The sequence below is a fragment of the Melanostigma gelatinosum genome (genome assembly GCF_949748355.1).
Source record: "Melanostigma gelatinosum genome assembly, chromosome: 6".
Lineage (NCBI taxonomy): Eukaryota > Metazoa > Chordata > Actinopteri > Perciformes > Zoarcidae > Melanostigma > Melanostigma gelatinosum.
This window is the reverse complement of record NC_136639.1, coordinates 23,878,353-23,905,106: the sequence shown is the minus strand read 5'-3', so window position 1 is coordinate 23,905,106 and position 26,754 is coordinate 23,878,353. Positions and strand designations below refer to the sequence as shown.

General features: G+C 40.8%; 1 protein-coding gene across 1 annotated transcript; it reads right to left on the bottom strand.

Moving 5' to 3' along the window:
• Nucleotides 1-3,870: 3,870 nt before the first annotated feature.
• Nucleotides 3,871-24,874, bottom strand: tars1 (threonyl-tRNA synthetase 1). The gene is made up of 19 exons (XM_079269607.1): nucleotides 24,727-24,874; nucleotides 23,701-23,778; nucleotides 22,405-22,595; nucleotides 21,345-21,468; nucleotides 20,414-20,538; nucleotides 19,570-19,687; nucleotides 19,385-19,449; nucleotides 18,680-18,758; nucleotides 17,501-17,647; nucleotides 14,567-14,665; nucleotides 13,304-13,470; nucleotides 10,695-10,857; nucleotides 8,801-8,938; nucleotides 6,446-6,523; nucleotides 6,263-6,363; nucleotides 5,737-5,841; nucleotides 5,525-5,597; nucleotides 4,571-4,685; nucleotides 3,871-4,429 (listed from the first exon to the last, which is right to left on the bottom strand). The coding sequence occupies exons 1-19, from the start codon at nucleotides 24,757-24,759 to the stop codon at nucleotides 4,281-4,283; spliced, it is 2,148 nt and encodes a 715-aa protein (XP_079125733.1). The 5' UTR covers nucleotides 24,760-24,874; the 3' UTR covers nucleotides 3,871-4,280.
• Between the last annotated feature and the right edge of the window lie 1,880 nt (nucleotides 24,875-26,754).

Genomic DNA, 26,754 nt, shown 5'->3' with positions numbered 1-26,754 from the left:
CCCACTGACCAATCACAGCACACGCTGTACCTCACTGCAGAGCTGCACATGGAAACTGAGCACATAATGCTGACGTAGGCCAGCTAGCAGGCTCGGGCACGTCAAATAATACGCCCAACATGTCAAACTAAAGATCTGATTGGTTGAACACTATGACAATCAACAATATCGTTCCCATTCACTTAAACTGCAAAGGGATTCACTTGAGAGCCTGCAGGCCTCGGGCCTCTCTTCTTACCTAGAGACACAGAGGTGAAATCTGATTGGATAAAAGCTCTACTTAAAACAAGCTGCACTGGAAGCAGAGCAACTGAGGAAGACAGTAGCTGTGCAATGAGAAAATAAGATAATGGGAAAATATTTTTATAAATTACAATACATGTGTATTTGAGAAATAAATTTAAATTATAAAACAGCTATAACTTTGTGATTCTGTTTAGGCCAGCAGAGAAGGCCTTGCAGGCCGTGACAGCCCACCACTGTAGTATAGTATGTCGAAAAGTCATGAAAAAGTAGTATGTTAAAAAAAGAATACATTGTTAATAATAATAAAAAGTCACAGTAGAGTATGTCCAAAACATGACTATAGTATGTTGAAACCAGTCATAGTATAGTACTTTAAAAAAAGTCATAAAAAGGTTATACTATATTATTTAGAAAAATCCCATGGTATAGTTTGTTGAAGAAAGAAAGAAAAAAATAGCTCACATGGTACCCAAGTCTCTTATTTTTCATTTCCTCGATCCTCGCCTGAAGCGGAAGCTGTTCTGGTCCACCATCTTGAAGGCCGTCTTATTTGTGGTCTGAGGAGGTAGGAGCTAGGAAAGATCTCTGAGGAGCCATGAGCGAGGATACATGAGGAACTGCCTTCACAGAAGTCTTTTAACCCAAGTTCTATATTTTATTTGTTTTCTGATTCACCATCTGGTTAAAATATATGTTAATTTTAGGTTTGAACAACAAAAGGACCACAAAATGACTGTTTTCATTTATTAGAAAGATTTGTCTTTTCATACGTTATTTCACCCAATAACTTTTTTTATGGATACAATTAAAGTCAGAGAGAGTCTGTCTGTCAGCAAGGAACACATATTTATTTCTTCGTTTGTAGTCATTTCCATTCAGTAATGTTAGGTTGATCATCCTGAGCGTCGGGTTTGAAATGAGTTACATCATTTTAAGTTTCCCTGAAACATTTAGCTGAATACAAACTTTCCAGGTTCAAAAGAAACTACAATCATATTCTGAGTTATTTAATAATGACTTCACAATCAGAATATCATTAAATACAGATGCAAACAAATGATAATATGACAAATGCATTCTAACAATAGAAATATATCCTGTGCTTATAACAGGACAAGGAACACAGTATAAATACAGAATGCAGTTTGTTCAACAGGTAACAGGCTACAGAAAGCAAACACCTCTACTCCGGCAGTAAAGATAACTGTGCGTCTTCAGTTTCATTGGTACCGTTCAGAGTCAAGCACACAACATCAAAAGTCTCTCCAGCTCTTAAAGCCGACTAACAGCTGATCCAGCTGTGATCGTCAGCCGCAGTCATCAGAACCAGACTTCGCTTAACTTGACGCTTCATAAGGAAAGGACATCTCATTTCTGTAATAACACCCTTTCTTGTTCCCTCTCTCCTCGCAGCTTTCCAAGCATCCCTGGTGGGAGGGACTAAGACACAAGTGAGGGAAACGTGGATGCAATTAAGAGACTTGGAATGTACCCACAGTATAGTATGTCGAAAAAGGTTTTAGAACCCAATTTTTAGGCACTCCTGCATAGGCGTCACTTTTCAGACCCGGAGGTTAGCGCCTGGTCAAAACATTACACCTGCCGCTTATATTCAGAAACAGGTCTCAGCCGTGGTTCAAACCCATTGTCCTAAAGCAATTTATCCAAAAACTAGCATTTACCATTAGCTCGGTTATTTAACACCCGGGCGTCACGAGATCTTTGCGTAACGTTATGAAGCAGAAGCTGGTTAGTCAGGGATGTAGTTAATCTCTACTAGCTTTATTAATAATTCAATTTGGAAATGTGATTTTTGAAAGTACTTAAGAACAAATCACATAGCATAAAAAGACTGGTATGACAACAAGAAAATACTCTATGTACTAAGCCTTTTCATCATAAAGAGAGAGCTCATTCATACCATGACTTATCCCAGTAAAGAGCCTCAGCAGTTTAACATGTTAATCTATGATACTTCAAAAACGCATGTGTGGAGCGAGAGAAAATAAACGTTTGCTCAGTTCACTGAAGCGTCGTGACCCTTCATGCCCAGGCTGTCAGTGAAGTGTGCAGGAAGGATCCAGCGGGGCAAGAGGGAGCCCCGATTCACAGAGAGGCCGCTTCCCCAGAGAGCTCTGGCTGTCTGTTGACTCTCTCCTACTCCATTGACTTTTTCATTAACCGCTTATCAAAATGTTTGTCTCTCCCACACTCCACTGACATTAGCCCCACTCCTTTTCACCCCCCGCCCCCGCCCCAAATCTAAAGAACCTGGTTCAGCTGTTCCACCTTGTGGTCAGAATTGATATTAGAGTGCCCTTAAAACAAACTTATCGGATTTCTGTGTTCTGGCAAATAAAACTCCTCCCCCCACCAAACTTAAATATTAAGAATTTAGAATCAATATGATTAGTAAGCTGGACACTGTTAGTTTTTAAGTGTATTTGCTATCAGAAACTTTACATCCAACCAATAACTTTGAATACCAGACAGACTCCAGAAACCAAACCTGCGAACACATTTCATTTGGTGCTGAAAAGTTCAAACTGGCTAAAATAACTGATGGCCTCTAACTTGTTTTTAATTATTTGCAGCCTAGAGGAGCCAAAATCAATGTTTTCACTGGCGCCCAGCGGCCCCTCCTGCTAATGCAAGTACATATTTCACTCCAACTTTAACCCTTAGTGCTAATGTTCCTACTTACAGTAAATTACCAGGAGAGGTTTGCGGGATTTAACTAGGTAATTTCCAAATAAAACTGAAAACAGTCAGCAGTACGTCTTACAGCCTGCGTCGGGGCAGGAGTTTCCAAAATCGTATACCCGTCGAGTACTTAAGAGTGACGAAAAAGTTTTAGTATCTTTGGCCATTTTCCCCTGTTAAAACTGCAGAAACACACTGCCCTCACTTGTCTGCTCCAGCTGTACAGCTCCCACTAGTGGCGTGAATACTGACCTGAGGTCAGGTATGTTGCTGGTTGGAGCAGGAATGATGAGCTGATCGGAGGGATTAGCAGTAATTTGCAGTTATTTGTGATTTATTTTGCATGTTTCGTTCAGCCTGTTAATTGTTAACACTTTTACTTGATAAGGCAGTTTTAAATATACGAGTATTGGAATGTAAACTATATCTCCTACCTTGGTGTGCCAGTGCAGAGTTAATAGATGGTCTCTGACTTCAGCAAACATTTTAATAATGAGGTGTTTCACCCTCCAGCACATCACCGGTTTCCATCCTAAGTGATGATGCGCTTGTGGAAGCTGATATGGATCCATTTCTACCTTTCTGACGCTCATCGCTCCAAACCTCCACCTCTCTTGTGGAAAATGAAATGGTTCCATCCTCAGACTATCAAGTGATTCACAGTTTAACTAGTAAAATGAGTTGTGACTTGAAAAACACATTTCAGTGCTGAAGAACTATAACCGTATGTCGTAATTATCTTGTGTTTTAATGCTCGTATTAACGCCTTATTTTCCTCCACATCCTGACAGAGTTCACTGATGGACACACTTGTTCGCTGCCGTTTAATTAAGAAGACGCAATTTTGAACCGTAAGAAAATTACAGCTAAAGTTTGGCCACGGAAAAGAAAAGGTGAATCTTAAATAAAAAGCAACACAAATTAAGAATAGACCATTTATTTATCAAAATTGTAACTCGTACAATTCCCTGAAGAAAGAATTTCAAGATACAAACTGTTAGACGATGTAGCAAAACCATTTCCCCTGTTTTAATCAGTTCATCCATCAGCTGTTCAAAGACCTGATCACAGTGGTTGTATTCAAGAACAATTATACTTCATTCCATGAAGAACAGAGACTTGGTAACCAAAAACATAGCGACTCAGGACACCAGAAAAATAAGACGACAATAATCTAATGTAAAATAATGTGATTTCCATGAGGACAAAAGGGAGCGACTAGGCACAAATGTGAAAGTAGTTCCACCCCTCACCAACAAACTAATTTCAACCACATGGCCCATTTTAAAAGTTACCAGATCGGAGGTACTGTAGACACAGAGTGTGAGAGCTCAGAAGTCCTCCTCAGTGTTGCGACTCTTGCAGGTCTTGAGTTGCTTCAGACGTTCCACCCACTCCTCCACGGTGCGCTCGCCGTGGACTTTGTTGTCCCGGGTACGTACGTTCACAGTGTTGCTGGTCTTCTCCTTCTCCCCCACCACTTTTCACAAGCAGATAAACATGCAAGGAGAACATAAAAAAACAAAACAGAAATCAATATCTCGATGGACAGCGAGGAAGAGATAAGGTGAGGTAAAGAGAGGGAACAGACGGAGTGACAGAACAGTGTGTTGCCACTGACCCAGGATGAAGTTGTACTGCGCCAGCTGTGCGTTTCTGATCTTCTTGTTCAGAGTGCAGCTGGGGTCCAGGTCCACGTCGGTCATGAAGCCGTTGTTGTGGAACTCCTGCTGGACCTGCCGCATTAACCGGAGAGACGTATAACGGTAAGTTAATTTAAAAAAGTCGATGGTTTTCAAATGTGGACTAGTACATTTTTTTTGGGCCACCCTGCACACGCTCAGTTGAGTCTCCTCTAGAGATTCAAGGTCTCTCCTATTTTTCCCGAGGTGAAGAATATTATTTTGCCAGTATATTTATCACACCATCAACATCACTGTAGAACATGCCACAGACATGGAAAAAAAAGTTTTTTTATCTCACACTTCCTATTTCAAAATAAAAGCTCTCTGGCATCTTTCCATGGAAAGAATCCCACCATTTGAAATATTTCCAGGACGGTGTTGTAAATGCAGCGACGTACACTACTACATAAACAGAGTACTGGCTTTTGACTGTGGATCGTTAACATAAATATAAATGACATTTATAATAAAGCAGTTAGGAAGGCTGTAAACAAGCAAACAGATTAGTCAAATGTGTTTGAAGCGAAAAACAAAGGTGAATATAAAATGAAAAAGAAATCCATCTAGAGCTCGATCACAACCTGTATGGCAGCTCCGTTGTGAGATCTCAGCAATCACTTTGAGTACAACGCCATCAACAGAAATGAAACCTTTTAGAAACATGAACTGTAGTTTGTGCTGCACATGTTCATTACACACTGCTAATGCTGTATACATGTAGCATATTACCACTGTGTACAGTATGTACATCACTACAGCACTCTGGTTAGATGCTAACCTGCATTCCGTTGTCTCAGTACCTGGACTCTGTGTGCATTGACTATAAAGATGAATCTAATCTCATGTTTGGGTGAGAATATGAACAAAAAGCAGCTGTGGTCGGCGGTTACCTTCTGAGCGTATTCTTCACAGGTCGGTCCCACGGGTACAACCATCACCTGCTGAGGAGAGAGCCACAGCGGCCTGAAACAACACGTTGGGCTGGTTAGCAGGGAAGCTAGTTAAAGTTAAAATAAAGTTAATGATCTGAAGACCAGTAACAGTGCTCAGGAGGAGCACTGAAACAAACTCCTCTATGTTTTCAACCGGATTGTTTACGAACCATTTGCCTCCATAGTTCTCAGTCAGAATAGCGATCATCCTCTCTACTGATCCCAGGATGGCCCTGTGGATGATCACTGGTCTCTTCTTGTCGTCGCCATCTTGGCTACGAAATCATAAGAGGGGGAATTTTTTTAACTCTCACAAAAACAACAGGGATCGTTTGTGTCATCTCCTTTTTTGGATTAATTGTTTTTTTCTAACGCAGTAAAAAAAATAAACAGCTTAGCAGCAAGATTAAACCCAAACTTCTAAAGCCTCTGGGGCAGCTGCAGCTACTTCACCAGAAATGCACATCATATAGTTCCATTCAAGACAATCCTATTTTCTGCTTTCACATCAGCACTCAATGTTCTCCAGAAGGCAATAACATTGACTGATTCCTATACGAAACTTCTCTCTTCGATGTTAACTTTATTACAATACATTTAATTCAATGAGCGTAGTGCATTTGCAACATCACAAATTATATTCTGCTTCTCTCCCCCGTTCCTTTACAACGTGCATGATCGCAGTGGAAGAGCTACCTGACAAAGGAGAGGTTGAAGCGGATCGGGAGCTGGAAGTCTAGCTGGATCGTAGCGCACTGATGGTAGCGGCCGATGGCGTCCTTGATCTCGATGTCGATCTGCGGAAGGAAACGACACAAAGCGATCAGCGGTGGCCCTCGCGCCGTCTCACAGTTAAAGTGCAGCGTTACCGCGGCTCACCTTCGGCCCGTAAAACGCTCCGTCACCGGGGTTGAGGACCCATTTCTCCCCGAAGGCAATCAAGCTGTTCTCCAGTTGCTGTTAAAAAAAAAAAGGAGGAAAAAAACAATTTACTGCTTTGTTACAATATCAACGGCTCACCAACACGCGGGTGAACAGCGGAGTTGCAGCAAAGCAGTGTATTCAGACCTGACATTTGCTTCATCTGGAACTAATCACTGAACTGAGAAATGTTAACCTCTCAATAATACTTTACGGTTGCTTGAGGGAGTTAACGAGGTGAGGGAAGCACGCAGCGAGTTATGTTCTAGTCACGTTGTTTTTCTGTGTGTGTATCATTTTCCACCTTTGTGCGCGCAAACATAAATCATAATAAGTCAGTGCTGAATTTAGGAAATGTTTTTCCTCAGAGAGAAGCGCCCCGATAGGTCAACCAAAACAGCTGTAGCACTTACAAGCTCCCACAACGATCCACAGCTCCAGATAAACACATGCAGAGAGTCTGCAGCAGCACGGTGTCTCTGCTCTATTCTGCCCATCAGCACACTACAGCATTTAATATTTAAACACCAGATTGACTGTTCATAAAACAACATGTTAAAAATAACTTCTATCATCAGTAATGTTCCTGCAGTTAGGATCGATCACTGAGGACTTTACACAATGACAGTTAACCAGAGAGGGAAACGAAGAGCTCTCCTTAAGCGTTAGTACTTAGTTAGTACGTAGCAGTTAGTTAGTACCTGCATGATATCTGGCTCACATGTGACCACTTATCATCATCTATCAAAGTGGGAATGTGCATACAGTCCTCTGTGTGTATGTGATGTGTTGGACCCTGAGACCAAATACAAGATGAAGCATTTTCTGTGTTGTCACAAAAAAGAGTAACGTAATCAATATGATAAAAAAATAAACAATCAATAAAGGGGAGATACATGGTTAGGCAGCTAGGCATTAAAAGCATCACTTTATTCTTGATTATCAACGAAATCTAAGAGCTTCTGTGACATCACTGCATTACCTTAAGAATACATGTTTAACTTGGATTATTACCTACATGATCTGGCACCAGATTACAATTCATTTTCAATTTATTTTAAAGCCCAAAATCTAAAATTTGCCTCTAAGGGTTTTACAATGGGTACAGCATCAGACCCCCTCTGTCCATGGACCATCGCAGCACTTCCTAGTTCAGTGTGGCTTTGTGGCACAAGGCAGTAAAACTGCCTGTGCCAAAGCACACTGTATACTATCCATCGGGCTTAATCATAACTCTAAAATTCCGGAAGAAATTTTGACAGTGTGGCTTCTACTTCCTGTCGCAATATATACACGCCAATGTTACCGGTAGCGTCATTCAGGTACAATTGAGATAGTGCTACTCTTTTTTTTCTGCATTTTAGATTCATTCTCTTGGATTGAATTTTGTATTTGTGGGGCTTTTATTTTGAAAGGGTGGGACTGGGTGAGTGAGCGAGGGGGAGAGGAGACCGAATGATAATGTTTGACACTAAAATGAGAGGAGTCATCACACGCATTCCAGTTAGAATTCATTCTGTGGGGCTTTTAATAGACAGACAGACAGACAGACACAGAGAGAGAGAGAGAGAGACACAGACAGACAGACAGACAGACAGACAGACACAGAGAGAGAGAGAGACACAGACAGACAGACAGACAGACAGACACAGAGAGAGAGAGACACAGACAGACAGACAGACGGAGAGGAGTGTGTGTGCGTGTGTCTCAGCGCCTGTGTGTTTATCAACATCACTAATGAGCTCATATAAACACCTGTGTGCTTGGGTGCATATTGGTGATTGGATCACCTGTGTGTTAGAGGCTCGTCACTCTGATAAACAGTATACTTGTCAATTAGTGATTTTACAGATTCAGCTGTTGGACTGGAAGTTGTCCCAAGAGAGAAACACGCAGAGTTTCATCTAATACAGAAAACAACACAGCAATAAAGACTCATTATCACTCGCTTTAACTCACTGGCTCTTGTTATTACTTTGTTTAAACACTACCTGCTCTCTCACGGAGAAACGCAGAGCTGAACCCGACATGTGAAACTCAGAGCTGGTCCACACAGAGGCAATTAGATTTGGAAGCAGAGGCGGACAGTGACTGCACTGATGTACATTCTCCGGAGATGGAACCAGCGTTTTCTGCTCCGCAATTGATAGCAGCTCCGCCCAATGAAAATCAATTAAAATATAAATGTTCTCTCTGTCCATAAATCAAATTTCCATTTGCCGCCTGTGAAGTGGCGACAGCATTTCCATCTTGGTAATGTTACCGATGAGCATCTTGGCTCTCTGTGAGGAAAACGGGAGGCCTAGTGATTACCTTCTCTGCTTGGTCCCAGACCTCCGGGTCCCCCAGGAACTTCTCCGGCCGGGTGGAGAGGTTGAGTTTGAAAGTGAACCCGAAGACCTCGTACACAGTGCGCAGGAAGTCCAGGCAGCCCTTGATCTCCTCCTCAATCTGGGGGTGAAAAACAAAATGGGAGATAATTAGCATCATTCACCTCGATGTGGCGATAACGTTGTTTGTTCAGGTATTAACAAAGAATGAAATGATATGACACAATCAGAAGAATAGGATAAACTGCTCATCTTATTGGAGATTTAATGTCATGATCGAATATTTCCAGTAGTTGAGGAATTCACTTCTACTGAGTCCCAGTAGGGCAATCATGCACTTCCACAAGTTTTAGGCAAGCAGCTTGGATGTGAAAATACAAGTGGTACAACAGGGAACATAAAAACACAGAAGACACTGAAAACAAACCGTGAGCTACCGTCTGCATGAAATGATTATAAACGTCATGGCGAGTACGAGAAGAGAGCAAAGACTCTCCTCCTGCAGTTTGCTTTCAATTTGGTAAATCACAAATGACTGTAACGGCACAAGCAGTACTTTCCAGCAGCTGCTGCAGTCAAAATGAAGAAGAAATTATTTGTGTACAAAATGCAATCAAAAGAAAACTAACCATGCAATCCACTGCCGCTGCTGATAAAGAGAAAACAGAAGGGGGGGGGGGGGGGGGGGGCTTCACATGCAAGTTAAGCTGCAGCATCCTGGAGAGCCCCCCCACTTAACCCGAGAGTGTGATAGACTGTCCACCGGCTACATTACCTGAATGTATTCAATGAACTGTACCAGCGAGACACTGATTTACAGAGAGCCTTCACAAACCGGCGTCTTCAAACAGACACAAATTCTTCTCCACTCGTCAGTAAACTGGGATCGTCTCCCACTGGGTGCTCCATTTTCATCTAAACATTGTTTAACTTGCTTTGAAGTCTTTATCTTGGAAATATATCTGGGGTAGTTTGATTTACTGGATAATAGTCTCTTTTGTATGCTTATTATAGCCTCTAAAAAATGTTACCTGCTACACTAGAACTGGAATGGTTTAGTGTTGGGCGATATGAAGAAAGTCTAATTGACTTAGTACTACAGTAGTACTCTGTAAGAGTTGTTGTAAAGATGGTTGAACTATCCTTTAAGCAGGGGTGTAACTGTACACAGAATGCACGGATCTCGGTTTTGGGTACAATAGGGAAAATGCAAAAATTAACTTTTGTTTGTTCATGTATTTTGAAAATGGACAGTGAAGCTTATTGTACACTCACCGTAGTGAAGCCGGCGCGATCATGTGACCGTCACAAATAGTTCACCGATAAAAACACAGTCTACATGTCTAGGGATTATACAAAGAAGGCCAATTTGCACTGGGCTGTAGCTCGTTTAAACAGGGCAGCACAACGTTGACCTCAAACGCTTCGTTCCGCTAATAGTCACATTCTGGAGATGCTGTCGTGAATGGAATGCTTGAAGTGTCTCCATAGACACACCAGACTTCAGTTGAACACTGTCAGCATACAGTTTGACACAAGTCGTGGTCCATTGAGCTCGACTGACCCGCTACCCCAGCTAAATAAACTAGCATTTTATAGCTTTGCACAAGCAGACAGCACCTGGTGCGCTGCAAACACGTTGCGGGTCAGAGCTGGGCGTGTGCGGGCAGTAGACAAACAGCTGCTTGGGTCACAGGACGTTGTGAAAGGATGTCTCATACTGAACGGAACGATTCGATACAAATACAGGTATTGTTACAACCCTACCATTAAGTCAAATCCAGTGCCATCAGGCAGTTCTTTCCCATCAGAGTTGTGTGACACCAAAATGTGTGAACTTGAGTCGAGTAATGCCGGTGCGTCAGTGCAGCGCTCACCTGGTCCATGGTGCAGAAGATGTGAGCGTCGTCCTGCTGGAAGCGGCGGACCCGGGTCAGGCCCGTCAGGGCCCCCGACAGCTCGTTCCTGTGCAGGACTCCGAAGTCGGCCATGCGAATGGGCAACTCTCTCCAGGAGCGCGGCCGGTGATCGAACATCAGACTACAGCCAAACAGACAGGCATTGTGAAAAGAAAGAAAACCATAACTGTCTACTTCGACCTTGAGTTATCACAATGACTGAAAATGACTCTGCAGCTTCAATACTGCCTTTCAAGTTTGATTTAACATCAGACACTTTGACAGAATACGTTTGCATTCTCCATTTCTGTACTATCTCCAGAGGGGCTGCCAGCGCGGACGGCACAAAGATTGGAACAGTAAAAAAATTTGATAAAAGGTTTGAACACAAAGAGCTGCAGTCTGGCTCTTTACACTGCAATGCAGCATTCAGCAGGAAACTGAACTGGGTCATTAAACAACTGAAAACATGGCCAGAGCTTCAGTCCATTACATGAGGAGCGGAACGGTACCACGATCTGTTGTAGTGCTGAAATATGAAGCTATTTCATAAAGCCAAACTCTTATGAATCTATTTAAGTGTGGTAACAGAGTGCTGGAAGGTTGTCCCCGTTTGCCACAGCACTGTGGTTAACTGAATAATGCACCAAGCTCAACGGGGATCCAGACTGAATCCAAAACAGTCTCATATAAGAACATTTTTGTGAGTGAGCGGGTTCAAATTTTAGATAGCTGCATTATTAATGTCATTAATTAGTCATTAATGTTGCATCATGCACCTGACAACCTGAACCGTTACCAGTCTATATAGTCCAGTCCTGTTGGCTTTACCTACACCAATAACAAAAAAAAACAAAATCTAGTGCAGTGATTCTTAACGATGGGGCCACGGCCCAATCGTGGGTGCCACCTAGAGGGCCTCAAAAAACTTTCAGTTTTGCATGTGAGGGCCGCAGGACCGCATAGGTTATCAATTGAAGACACCAGAGATATTACTGTTATCCATGAGACACTCAGTTACAATATAGCTTCCCATCACCTGGTGGTGGTAATGAGTCAGTCAGTTGTTTAACAAGCTACACTAAGCAGAAGAAGACACTCAGCTAGCCGCTAGCCTGTAGCGAAAGTTATGGATACGTTTTTAAAAAGAAAAAATGAAGATGACAGTGGTGCCATACCCCCCCCCAAAAGTCTAAATGTGTGCGCAAGTACAATTCTGACTTTCTTAAGTACGGCTTTGTGAATGGAGGCAACGAGGCAGAGCACAGGGCTCAGTGTGTGGAATGTGGGCTAATGCTATCAAACGAAGCACTGAAGCCTTCAAAAATAAAGCGACACCTAGCGACGAAACAGCCAACGCTTGTGGGAAAGCCTGTTGGGCTTCTTGTTGTGTATGCAGGTTTACATACACATGATAAATACATGTCTTTCTGATCATCACATTCTATCATCTCATTTATTCGACAAGGGTTTTGCCTGTTCAACTCCGCGAGGATGCCGGCGTCCTCGATCCCCTCCCCTTCCATTCCTATAGCTTGTTTACGCAAACTACATCACAAAACATGGCCGTGTTTGGTATCCCAGCATGCACAAAATCCTCATCTTTGCAAAGAAATCATCGATTTTCTTTCATTTCTTATGGATTTTTCACAAAGGGAGCCCAAACACACACTGTCCAAAGTCACCATAACCGCTGCAAATCGGATCTTGCAGCATTGCGATGGAAAAAGACACATTACAGACCCGACAATGTGCTAGCGGATGTTACCATGGAGCTAGTGGCTTCAGAAAACGCTAGTACTTATAGTACAAACCTTATCTTCCTCTTCTATAAGCCGTCAACCAACGTATAACCTCTGCGTAACTGAGTTACCAGAGTTAAAAATTGAAGATTTTTACTGACTCCAAAGGCCCACTATGTCACGATATGAAATTGTGATACCAGGATTATTGTCAATATATCACGGTTTCATGGTATTCACGATTATTAACCACAACACTTCTAATAGGCATGTAGCTAGTGATCGAAAATATTCATCATCAATTTCCTTCTACTTTGCTTAAGTCATCTTTAGTGGTGATTTGTATAAATACACACAATTCAAATGATTAGGAAATTGTATTTTGTTGATAATTTAAATCTCGTCATTAGCAGTTTTACGCTCCTTAGAACTAGTGTAAGGACGTTAATATCTGTTATATATTGCTTTGAAAACATCTTTAAACAACCGTATTCATGTTTCTCATCTATACTACATTTATTTGATCTAAACTACATTTATTTCATCTAAACTACATTTAAGTAAGCAGTAAGGAAACTATCCGCAGATCACAGCACTCTCTGGTAATTTCTTTATATTTAAATACACTGCCGATTGAAGGCACCATTGTTTTACTGCTGTAACCTGTAAGCAGGAGGTCCCGCTATGCACACGCACTGCTCACTCCAGGCCGTGTGGCCCTGGTGCTGCAGAGGTGGTTGTACTTTTTCTCTACACTTCACGTTCGTTCTTGTCTAGTTCATCGCCGCAAATAAAAAGCGTACTTTTAAAACAGCTCGGAGAGTGAGAGGAAAAGGGAGGCCTCACCAGTGTCCCGGGCAGTTCATGGGTTTGAGGGCGAAGGTCTCCTTCTCGACTTCGAAGGAGAACATGTTCTCGCTGTAGTGCTGCCAGTGGCCGGAGGTCTGCCACAGCTTGCTGTTGTAGATGTTGGGCGTCACCACCTCCTGGAAACCCCTCTTCCTGTACTCGCTCTGCCAAAGACGGAGCAAGGTTCATCTCACTAACAAGTTTCCACTCATGAGCCTAACTAATGAGTTACCAGCATCTCAAGCAACTCCGCTTCACCATGCTCACAACTACAAACAGCTGTTAACTGATAAATAGAGCATATCTTCTGAAACGTGCATAACTCAGCAAGCGGACGCTGGGCTTTTGAACAAGCTGTCTTCCTCCGAGAAAGCTTTAACGGCTGCATATTCACAGTTCACATGAAAGGGATTTGGGGTAAACTGAAAGGAAAGCTAGTCATGTTTATAGTGCTTTAATGCACCTTGAGTTGGCCTTTTTGTCTGATTTCAATTTTTAAATACAAGAAAAGGCTGATGTTGATAAAACGAAATCGGCTAATATATTTCAAATCCCTGCAGTCATAAACGCTTCACATATCTGGAAGTGTTTTGTTGCTTGTACAGGCTGATCTGTTTCATAAACACATCGCATTACTCCTCCTCATCAAAGTGAAATTGATTTCAATGTGCAAGAAAGTCAAATCGATTTTGTGGCCGAGGTGCAATTGAGATGTTATTCACCGCTGTCAATCATATCCATTTGAAGGTGTGATTGACAGAACGATTCAATTTACTCCAAATAATACGATATTCTGAGATTCATAAATGAGTTTAATTGGACACCAAGTGTTTCTATTACCTGGCAAAAAGAAATTGAATTCGATGTTTCAATATCTATTGACAGCATTATTGTCGTGGGAGGAGAAGATACAGATATGAATTTTATTGCGTGCACATGTTTTAGATGTGAACCTATGACATTTCACATGCAGAGCCCCTGGTTGCTAAGCCTTGATTCATTAGTCCTGCATTAATCAGTTTAAAGATCATGACATGAAATATTAAAGAAATACAGCACTTAATTAAAGTGATATAAAACTGCAGCGATACGTCTTGTATTATATAAAACCACTAATATTGAACGGGTCGACTAAAGGTCTAAATGGGTTCTTCCCTTTTCCCCAGGCCTCCCTGCCAATTTAAACTCTCCTTCTTGCGTCTGAAGTTCAGCGTGAGATCACAGCGATTACCCGCCGTGGGTCACACAGGTTTGTCTTACTCTGATGAACTCGATCAGGGTGTTGTAGATGAAGGCCCCCTTAGGCAGGAAGAAGCAGCTCCCTGGACTCAGGTCGTGGAAGAAGAACAGGTCCTGCTCCTGAATTTAACAAAAAATTTAATAAAGCTTTGTTAGCGTGATGGAAAACAAAAGAAAATGGCCACCACTCTGTACTGTACCGTCTCCTGCTCGGATCACTTTTCCACACCTATTATTATAATACTGAATGAATGGCAACAACACACACCCTGAACTGTGAATTCCCGTTTCACAATAGAGTCACAGATTACTTTTGGGCTACGACGGCAGCCTGACAATCTAGTGAAACTCTTCCAAAGACTCAGGTCATTCTGATTGAATGCTGCTTTACAACATGGGTTAATTGTACCATCACTCAAAGCCCAAAATGGGTATTATTGTTGGAATGCTGTTAAGCATTCCAACTATTGTTATCCTGTTTCTTTATTCCACTATTTCTTCGTCCCCCGTTTCGTCGCAACGCTTCTTCTTCATTTTTTAAGCTACAGAAACCGTTCTACTATCAAAATGTTCAGCTCCTTCAGCTCATGTCTGCTATGACTTTTTCTATTTCTAACCCTTAAACGTTTTGAATTATTAAGCTTTTTGCAACTTATTTTTTTAATGGGATCTCTATGGAGAATATTTACAAATCCTCTTAAACTTCTTCAACTTTCAAATCCTTCAACTTCCTCATACTTTCAGCTACAGACACCATTTCAACTTTCAAATGTTGAGAAAACCCTCAACTATTGCCAACATGATTCAGCTTTTTGATATCTTTTAAACTTTTTGAACTGCAGCAATTTAACTTTTATGATTTTTCAGCCCTTTTCTGACTTTATAATGGGTGTGTATTGCGCAGCTTAGAGTGCATGATGTCACCGCTAGAGTGAAGAGCAGCTTGAGATTCTTGTGAAAAAAACATTTGTATTTTGCCACTGTGTCCACAATCTTCACTCTTCATGCATACTTTCTGGATGTAGAAGTAGCTAATATTGTCCTTGTCGTAGAAAAAGTACTGTGGAATCCCACCGATTTCCACATTTGACACGGAAGCCGTTAATTGAGAGGAAAACCAACTTTCTGCTCCATAGAGACCAATGTTAAATTTTGCTTCAAAAACATCTTCCACAGAACACGGTACCCCATTTCTAGATCGCCAGTTAAGCCACATTTTTTACACTACAGACACAATTTTTACAGAATCTGTTCTTCAACTCAAGTTATTCAACTCATTCATCCCCTCAATTATTAATATCGGAGCAATAGGAGCTACGGTTATGGGAGTTTTGATGATTTGTTTGAGAGGTGTTTCCCTGTTTTATCTCCATGAAATGGCTTCAGGCACACAGGTGTTCGCGATTGAGCCAATTAGTGATGTTGATAAACACAGACTCACAGACACACGCGCACATACACTCCTCTCCCTCTCTCTGTGTCTCTCATACAGTCATTCAGGTCTTAGGGATCTTTAGAGGTCTTTCCCCCCTCGCCCCCCCCCACACACACATACACACACACACATGCCATTTTAAAATAAAAGCCCCACAGAATGAATCCTAACTGAAATGCTTGTGATGAGCCTGTCATTTAATAACCGGTTTGTGTTTATCTAACATTATGATTCTGTCTCCTCTCCCCTTCTCCCCCACACCCCATTTCAAAATAAAAGCCCCAGAGAGTGAATTCTAACTGAACTGCTTGTGATGAAGCCTGTCATTTAATAACCTCTGTTTATGTGTCAAACATGATGATTATGTCTCCTCTCCCCCACCCAGTCCCACCCTTTCAAAATAAAAGCCTCATGGATTAACTGTATTTAAACGTTGAGCTCAAAATTAGGCTTTTTTGTTGAAATAATGAATGCTCTTACTAATACTGCGACAACTACTACTACTGCTAATATTTCTAGTATTACCACTACTACAACTTTTGCTGTTGCTACTATTACTACTACTGCTACTGCTATTACTGCTACCATAAATATTATTACTACCACTACTGCTATTACTACCACTACCACTACTATTATTACTGATACCACAACTGCTAATACTGCCATTCCTGCTACTACCAGTACTAATAACCAGTACTAATACAGCTATTAGTACGACTGCTGATACTACTACTTCTTCTAATTACAAATACTTCGACGACAACTTCTACTACTACTGCTACTACAAATAGCACTACTGCTACAACTAGTACTTATTCACTACTGCTGGAATTCTTTTAAGCTACAGAAACCGTTCGAATATCAAAATGTTCAGCTCTTTCAGGAGAGGGGTGACATAACTTCATATTTGTAATCTTTCAACTTTTTGAATTATTCAGCTTTTTGCAATTTATTTTTTAATTGGATATCTATTTTCAGCAATGTTTTTGAGATTAATTTCAGCTTTCAGCATTCCAACGCATTTTCAGCAGGAAATGCATTTTATAGTTTAATATTGCTATTCACAGTATTTCTTTCTAGATTAATATGTGACTGAACAAGTGTGAAAACAGTAAAAAAAAAAAAAAAGCTTTACTATTTGGAGGACAAAGGTTCTTGTTACTATCAGGAGTGCAATGTTTTCACACTGTTCAGAGAAGGCTTTGACGATCACGTCTCTGTTGAGAAGGTGCGGTGACTTGGTTACATCAGACTCATCAAACCCAGACTCTTATGCTTTAGAAGCATTCCACCTGTATTTCATAATTGTACTCCATTATGACTGCTAGTTGTATTCTACTAATAAGTAGCCAGTTTATGGCTGCATCTTGATATAATAAAACCTTTTTTTTGGGGGGGGGGGGGGGGGGAATAACCTTCCTTTGTACGAGCAGAACCTGTAGGAGACCGTTTTACAATCACTATGGAGACAAACTTGCTTTTTGTCAGCGAAAGCTTCTTCACTTTTCAGCTCATACCCGGCCCAGTTTGCGGTGATCTCTGTTCTTGGCTTCCTCCTGAAACGTCTCCCACTCTTTCAGCATTTTGGGGTCAGGGAAGGAGATTCCGTAGATCCTCTGGAGGGTTTCCATGTCCGCCTTACCCTCCCAGTATGTTGACGAATTCTAGCGGACCCAGACAGCAAATACAAAAAAGGAATATGTGAGCTTTCATCAGTCTTTTGGGTCCATCGAATCCCTGGAGAATAAAACATAGCAGAGCCTATACTGCAGAATTATGAGCGCCGCTGCTAAAATTTCACACGATCATCAATATATTCTCTGCTCTCACGCTTTACCAAGAGGCGGTGCTTAGCGTCTGCACAAATACACAGAGCGGAGGAGAGAGAGGTGAAGGGAAGATAACATTGGCGGTATGACGATATGCTAATGTGATGAGGGATTCAGTGTTTTTAGCCAAGTCCAAATAGTCCAAATAATATTGGGTTAAAACAGACGCTGATGCTGGTTTGCGCTCATTGTTCTGTGATGTTTGCTGGAAGTGATGTAATGTAGCCCCGGTGCGTTGTATGTGGACTGCTCACTGCTGCCTGACTCCATTCAAATAAGTCTTTTATCTGCTACATCGATCGTCAGCAACAGGTTATATGTTAACTTAGGAAGAGGCAATGTGTCCTCTGATCAATTTGCCATGCCGTTAACACACCACTCCTTATTGAAGAAGCTCTCAGCTCCTGGTGTTCTTCACCACCGTTTTGGAAGGTGGAAACAAAAGGAGTAGCAGGCGAACCAGCTTTAAAAGTGACACAATTTCCTTTTTTTCAAATAAGAGCTGTGAATATATTTAATGCCGATGTGAAGAGTGGCTCATGTGGATTTTGGAAAGCAGCCTAACTGATAAATACTTGGAAGACGAACTGATAAATATTCAAATCAACTTTAAAGTGTCAAATTTGACAACGTAATTTGCTGCTTCTTCCAGCACTCTTTCTAAATGATGCGCATTAGTTGTGAAATTGGTGAATTTGATTCTTTATGGCATTGCGCTCTCGGGGCTTCCGTACAATCGTGGGTACCGGCAGACTTTCGGGGCACAGACTACAGGACTTGAAATGCTTCCTGGTTAAATCGACAAGAAATCCTCACCAACAGCAGGTTTGCTGTACTTGACGCATGGCGGGAAAACAAACTGCTCACCTTGTGGATCTTAAGGGCCTTGATTTTTCCTGTATGTCTCACATGGGGACCGCGACACAAGTCAATTAGGGGACCACACCTGAAATGCAGAACGTTTAGAAGTGTTGAGCATTTATTAAAAAGACTGAGAGGACACGAGTTGTGTTTAGGATAAAGCTAGCAATACTCTATAAATACTATATTTCCGTCCTTGTTATCAAATCCTATAAAAAGAGCAAAATCAAAGACACATTACTCCCTCAGTACTTAACGTTTCCCCGAACCGGTTTGTGACACTACTGAAGACGTAAATCTTAAAAAACAAGTCACAAATACATGATTTAATGCTTTAACAAGGTTTGCTCATTTTCTTCGTACAGCTGGGAACTCGTTTTTGACAAACATTGCCCAAATAGAAGTAAAAAGTGAACTTGTTGGGGGCTATTTACAGTTGCAAATTTGGTGAGTTAGTGTGTTTTGTTTTTATTACATCATGACGGGATTGAATCATAGCATAATACAATGCCCATGTTCATGGTAATGGAGGAGGCCTATCACACGAGGGAATATGCTTTATCAGGATAATACTCGTCAGCTGCATCAATGAATTTCTGGTTTTGGTAATTTAATGGAATTTGTTGATTGCTGCAAAAATATAGAATACCATTATCAACAGAATTATAATCTGACGATGAAAACTTTTACATGCAGGGCGCCAGGACTCACCTGTACACGGTGGTGGTGGGAGTGGTGACCTTCTCATTCAGAATGCGGCACTTGAACTTGTTGTACTGTAAAGAAGATGTGGTTTTACAGTTCTGTTACTCCTTTAATGTTTTTCATTGTAGGTGGGGTTGTTTTTTTTGGGGGGGGGGGGGTGGGGGTGGGGGTTTGTTTGTGTTTTCAAATACCTTGAACATTTCCAACAAAGTTTCCTTCTTTATCTCCAACCTCTCGAACGGCTGCTTCTCCTTGATAATTTTCTTGCACAAGGTCTCCAGACACGGATAATCGTTGCTCGATACGCCCCTGTCAGAAAACACAACATTACATCAGGTGAAAAACCTTCCTCAGTCCAACATTAATATGCAAAGTGCACTCAACGCTAAATTTAGGCTGCCAGTGTATTTAGAGGGCATCATGGATGTGCAAACTGCGTGGTTGGACCTTTTGTTCACCAATGTAATTCTTAGACTTGCAGAAACTGATAACCTCAGCGGAGCACGGGCAAACAGTTAAAGGTCCTTGGCTTCAGGGCTTGCGCAAATTCAAAATATCCTTGGTCTCCGAGAATGTCATTAGCATAAATTGACTTCATTAAGGAGATTGTAGAATTAATTAGACAGCACTGCTCACGCTCTCCTGCAGCCTGAAGCGGGAGAAATGCATCCGTTTCAGGGAAAGGTCAAGTGAAAAAGTTGTTTACGGAGAGGAAGTGTTCAAAAATGTTCCGAGGGTGTCTCAACACGCTCTCAAAGCTTCCCAGAAGTAATCTGTAGTTCTGTGTTATGAATAGATTTTAGGTTTCCAATCCTGTGGGCAAATATGGGAAGACGTGATCTCAAAGCCACACCCGAGAAAAATCCGGCTCGACCGCATTCGTGTCGTTACAATAAACCGGTTTTGATACCGGTTTCAGAAGGTGAATCAGACAGACGGTCGTTAAACTTGAAGAACACACCACAACAACACTGAGAGCTGACTAACAACAATAACTATACAGATGAATCTGAACAAAAATCCGCCGTGGCTCACTCGTTGCTCTCCAGGAACATGTCGTAGTAGAAGCCGCTCTCGATGGGGGGGCCGTAGCAGAGGCAGCCTCCGTACACCCTCTCCATGGCTTCACCCAAGATGTGGGCGCTGGAGTGCCAGTAAACCTAAAACATACACAAAAATATATAAATCGCCCCAATTAGTCAAAATACCAGTGCAGTCCCTGACTGTGATGGGAAATTAAGATTGTTGACCTTCGGGTCTGTGCAGACCTATGAGACTTTGGATTCATTCACTTCAACTGACCTCTTCTTCAGGTGAAAACATTCAGCACATTGTATCGACAATGAAGCTGAAATTGGGCTTTTAATTTGGGAACAAGGCTCGTTATTCTCTCAGGGACCAGTCGCTGACACTTATGACAGGACGTGATTGCAGCAGTGTTTTACGTTCTCACGTCTCCTCTCCGTGTCTCCGACACTTAGTAAATCACAGAGCTTGGCACTTTACTATTGATAGTAAACGCCTCATTCATCACTTTGACCTTGCCGGCCCTAACTACATACTAATAAGGCTGAATGAACTCTGCAAGATGTTATGTGCCGTTGAGTAACCACCGTCTTTGGACTTTGGCAGTGTTCAGTGAATTTAACAGACTTTCCCGTGACAAAAAAAAAAAAGATTATTTATATATATATATATATATATATATATATATATATATATATATATATATATATATATATATATATATATATATATATATATAGCGTGTACTGTAATTCACTGAGTTACTGACGACGAGCACACAATCAATTTAGCCTGCTTCATCAGCTCTATTTATTGGCTTAAATATAATGATCAAAACAATAATATGAATACCCCATTATTGACCGTTTAGATATCAGATTGATATATATCGTGCATTCCTAATAAGCACTGTTTCATACCAGGGTTGAGGTTGACTTACAGCTTGAGCCTCCTCATCATCAAACTTGAGCAACTGAAGGCTGCAGTCTTCTTCCAACGGTCTGTCTAGGTCCCACACACCGTTGTTCACCTTAGCAATCACCGTGTTGTCGGCAAGGCCTTGACTGGACGAAAAAGACAGTATGATATTCCACATCAAATGAATGTGCAGATTCACAAAAACGTCAGCGATAGTTTGGCATCAATTTGAACAGATAAATGGGCCAAAAACATCTTCTGTAACATCCCCTACAGCTAAAATATTATAACACGGCATTAGATTAGGTCTGACATAAATAAATATCACAAGAACCATAAGACCTTCCAATGCTAACTATCTAATTGTTGCTACACAAACTCGTGTGCATGGCTACATGATAATAGCGAGCCAAACCGGAGCGTTCAATTTGAATTATTTTCCGAAATGATTAAGAGAAACCTGAGATAGTAACTGCTCTGTATTTGAATTAAGTCAAGATTATTTATTAACAAGATTTTAAAAATCCCACAATACAATTACGGTATAATGACAGGCAATAAATGATATATAGATAAAATCAGCGGCGTTTTGCCACCATGTACTGTCACCACCAGACCTATGATAGATGTAGCTTGACTGGTCTTACAAGGTACCCTAGAAGGTAAGGGAAGTAAAGCACCACCCACTCTTATAATGATGGTGCTAGAGCTGCTTGAATTCCCCTGCATTTACTGTGCAGTCAGACATTTAATCTCTGTTAACACAGTCTTGTATATTGGACCATGTTGGTGGGGAGATAATTCTCAGACTATCCAAAAGTTTCCACAGCATTTCTTATGTCTTTGTGAACGGTCTGAGGTTGGCGGGAGTCATTTCAAATGACTGTTTTCATAGTGTGGACATTGTGAAGCCTTTCGAGACTGTAGCGATGATTACAGGCTGCACAAATAAACTTGACAGCTAATCTTTGGGAATTAAATTCATGTAACACCCTTGAGGTTTTCTTTCATTTTTCTGTGCTACATGAAAGCGAGGGGGGGGGGGGGGTCAACAGCTACAGCGATCCCATAATCGCACTGACCTGATTCCACTGGCCACCTGGTATGGTGTGGTCTTCCAGGACTCAGCGTCCACCACCTTTCCGTCGGGCAGAGTCACCTTGATGGCTCGGCTGTTCTTCGCAGCCCTCTCCGCCATCAGCGCATCGTGCTCCGCTTTCAGCTGAGCGTACAGAGTGAGGCGCTCATCGATGTACTCGGGTGCTGGCGTCAGCTAGACGGAAACCAAAAAAAAAAAGATGTGAGTAAATGGAGAACAGTGGAAAATGCTGTCACTGTGTATACATTTCATTGGGTACTAATATGCGTAACTCTTAAAGCTCGGGTTGGTAATCTTGAGAAACGAGCAAGAGTAAACTTGATTTTTTTTAATTATCCATATCGAAAAACCCAGCCCAGTTCTGCTAACTCTTTTCCAATGAAAATAGCTAATAGCACAATGTTAAAATGATCAAGAAAGTCAACAAGTGGGAAACACTGACAGCCCGTCCCCACAATAATCATTATGAACATAAACAAGGAACATGGCTACTCACAGCTGTTAAGCTAGCATGCTAGCGGAAGAGTACGGTGAAGGACAATAAGCGCACACGCACAGAATGCACAAGCATGTAGGTAGGTAGACAGGCAGGCAGCTCGTCCAATCATTTCATTCAGGTCGAATGAAATGATTAAACAGGCTTATTACAGTCTTGCGACAGCCACAGATAGCAGATTATTTCTGGTATCACGGCATTTGATTAATTTATTGTTCTCAGGACGTAATTAGACTTTCAACAAATATTACAAAAAAGTTTCTGAAGGATATTAATACCAGCCCTACCTTCACTGCTACTTGAAAGTCTAAGTCTACTGCACATCAAACTATAATCCATAAGGCATTTTAGGCTGTTGAGATGACATTTTTGTGAAATTAAGTATTTTCTTTGTCTACCCACCATCTTTTTATCTGTTCAGCTTGCCTCATCTTCAAATTTGTGTAATTATATAATGATAACTCACATTTACAGTTTGTGTTTTAGATTGCAGAAATATTTCCCATTCAGAAACTCAAACTTGTATCAGAGCTTGGTCTATCTCGACGTGATGACATTGTTTGCACAGATTTCCAGGTGCAATGCTTTAAAAGGTCAGTGTTCTACCACATTAAATGTTTTGACTATGCTAGTATATTATCAAAAAGCTAGCTCAACAACCATGAAGCCAATGGGTAGCTGCTTTTATATGTGAGCATGCAATGATATCTATGAGTAGGCCTACAGTTCTTGTAAACCTACCATTAGCATCTACACACTTCTGATGCTAAGTTAGAAACTCACCTCAGATCTGCTCCCAGACTCCCCCACAGCACTTTTAGCCTTCATCTTTCCTCCATCTTTAGTGCTTTCACTTCCCCCCTGTCCAAAAATTATGGAAAATGTTAAAGAACTTTTATCAACAAAGTTGATGAAAGACAACTTTAGACAGTTTCATAGTTATCACAAACTACACACAGTTTACAAAAAGACAGGAGAGATGCACAACTACACTATGCTTGATATAACAATAGTAGCATAAACTGCTAACATTAGACAAACATTTATTTATATATATATTTTTTTATACATATATATATATATATCACTATAAAAAAATGTGTGATTGTAAAGAGCCCTTCCTTTTTGGTAGTTACATAGCCTACAATACAGAGCATAGATCATGCTCAAGGCCTCACACAAAAAGTGCTGGAGAAAAATCCAGCATACAAGTGATCCAATTAAAAAAGTACAAGTATAAGGTCGACACAAAATTGTAACACATAATAGAGTTATTATTAGAAATGTGTGAGCGTAATTTACAGACCAGTTTTTTAAGAGAAGAGAGCTTAGTCAATCAGATATCAGATTAGTTCATTGGGTGGGTCCCGATTAAAAAATGGAAAATGAGTGACGAACGCAAGTTAAGTCTAGTTAAGCCTAGTCAAATTAAGCCTAGCATGGGTGTAAACCTATAAAGCAGTCACACATTAAATGCTCAGAAGGATGAGCAGGGTTTGGCGTAAGGCATTCTCCAGAACTATAACGTTACTTGCGACAGCTAAGTTACATCAGCCAAACCAAACTCGTCAACCAGCCTCGCTCAATTGCAATGTCGCAGATAAAACAGATTAAAACAAAAAATTAAACTGAGCTTCCTTTTGGGTGAAGCCAAAATAACGTTATCTAGCTAGCTGCGACGTTAGCACCAGGTTAGCACCGCATTGCTTGTATGACAAAAAGGGAAGCATGACACTGACTACAGGCTAGGCTAGCTATTAGCTCGCTGATATGACTTAAATGTAGCCGGTTACAAAACGCAAGCATTACCTTTTTTTTCGCGTCCACCTTCAATTCGCTCATTTTCTCCACGACAGCCTGGTCAGCCACAACAAGTGAAAAGTGAACTCACTTTAAGAGATACCTTCTGCTAATCTCGGCAGTGCTGTAAGCAGGCAGAGTTGCCGGGTAAGGGCTGATGACGTTCCCGGATATTGCGATTCTGATGCAACATTGCAGTAGGCGGGCCTTTGTCTGACAGACAACATCAGCCGGTTTCCGAATTAAATTACCTCATGAACTTGTTTTATGAAGTCAATTAATTAAACCAGCGTTCATTAGTCTTTAGACATCAAAAATATGCCATGGAAATTGTGAAGGGTACCCAGTGTTTATAATAAGGGCAAGAAATACTGGGGTCATGAGTTCCACTCTGAAGAATCATCAACACTATCTGCCAATAATAAATTGAAACAAATAATATTCTGGAAAACATTTTCAAGAACTGGTATTTGAATTTTCATGTTGAGGTAACAGTTCATTTTTCTGTCAACTTTCTTTGAGGGTCTAGATTCCTTTCCAATGTCTTCTCCACACATTATTTTTATTTCTTTATTTGTCATTTGTTTGTTTCTTTATTTATTTACGTTGGTATAATAGTATATACTGCAATATATGAGGACCAGGAGACCTTTTTGCAAGTAAACACTTTCTTCAGAAAGGGCACTTTTCCCAAGTTGTCTGTGCAATCTTGACAGATTTTCTGTGTGAAGGAAAGAGGAACAAGCAGTGGATTTTTATCCTTCGATATCTGGACGCTCTTTCATTCATAATGCTCTTACAGAACATGCTCACTGGTATACTCTGAAATGGAGGGGTGGAACCTGTTTTTATTAGGCCAAAAGAAAACACATCATGTCACTGTTTTGAAATATGAAGCGAGTCTTATGTTTGTTTATTTAATCCAAACTGCTGTGGTTCTATGAAGGTAGATTTGTGTCTTTATTTTTCAAAAGCAAAAAAAAGTTTCAAAAGCAAAAGCAAAAGTTTTAAAAGCAAATATATAAACTGAGAATAATTTATTTGTTAAAAAAATAAAAGCTTTGGTTTTGAATCCAAAAGTTTTGAAACTAAAAGTTTTGAAACTAAAAGTTTTGAAACTAAAAGTTTAGAAACTCCTGATACATGCAGCAGCGTATGCCCCGCCCACTACACCCAACTCAGCTTTTGGCTTCAAAACTTTTGGTTTCACAACTTTTGGCTTCAAAACTTTTAGTTTAAAAACTTTGAGTTTCAAAACTTTTAGTTTCAAAACTTTTAGTTTCAAAACTTTTAGTTTCAAAACTTTTGGATTCAAAACCAAAGCTTTTATTTTTTTAACAAATAAATTATTCTCAGTTTATATATTTGCTTTTAAAACTTTTTTTTTTGCTTTTGAAACTTTTGTTTTTGCTTTTAAAACTTTTATTTTTGCTTTTGAAACTTTCTTTTGCTTTTGAAACTTTTTTTAGCTTTTGAGAAATAAAGACACAAATCTACCTTCATACGGTTCAAGCCAAAAACAAGCAGGTGATTTCCCTGATTTAAGATGGATCGAGGGTGCGCTCAAAAATACAAGGTCACTTTATGTTTCTGAATTAAATCCCCCTAAGTATTTTAGATGTGTTGCCCAGCAGGAGTGGAGGCATTGTTCAATCAGCGCTGAGTGAAATCCTCTCTTCCACATGGCCTGAAGTAAGATTTCCTTCAGTTCGGCAGAGGACCGAGGGCTAAGAGGCGGGCTTAAAGGAAGCACTAGTGCACTTGTTCTATGGGCCCATTGATGTGGAAGATTCCCGGATCCGGCCCGCCACGTCATTTTATGTGGCCGTGTGATGACATACTGTAGTATAAAGACTGAAAAAAAGACAAAAGATGTGTCACACAAACAGGATTTTCAATCAGGAGACCAGTGTTCGAGACCAGTGTTCGTGTCCTAACGTTACGTTGTTAATGGTGTTTGTGATGTGTTTTCCGTACTGATAGGTTGTTTGTGTTTTACATAGTTAATGTAGTTATTTTAATAAGCCCAACCATGAT

Coding starts and splice junctions, on each gene's coding strand:
- tars1 (XM_079269607.1), bottom strand. CDS start 24,759: ATGAGCGAATTGAAGGTGGACGCGAAAAAAAAG. Junction 21,469..22,404: donor CAGGTGGCCAGTGGAATCAG/GTCAGTGCGATT, acceptor TTTTTCGTCCAG/TCAAGGCCTTGCCGACAACA. Junction 10,858..13,303: donor ATGAACTGCCCGGGACACTG/GTGAGGCCTCCC, acceptor GTTTGGCTGTAG/TCTGATGTTCGATCACCGGC.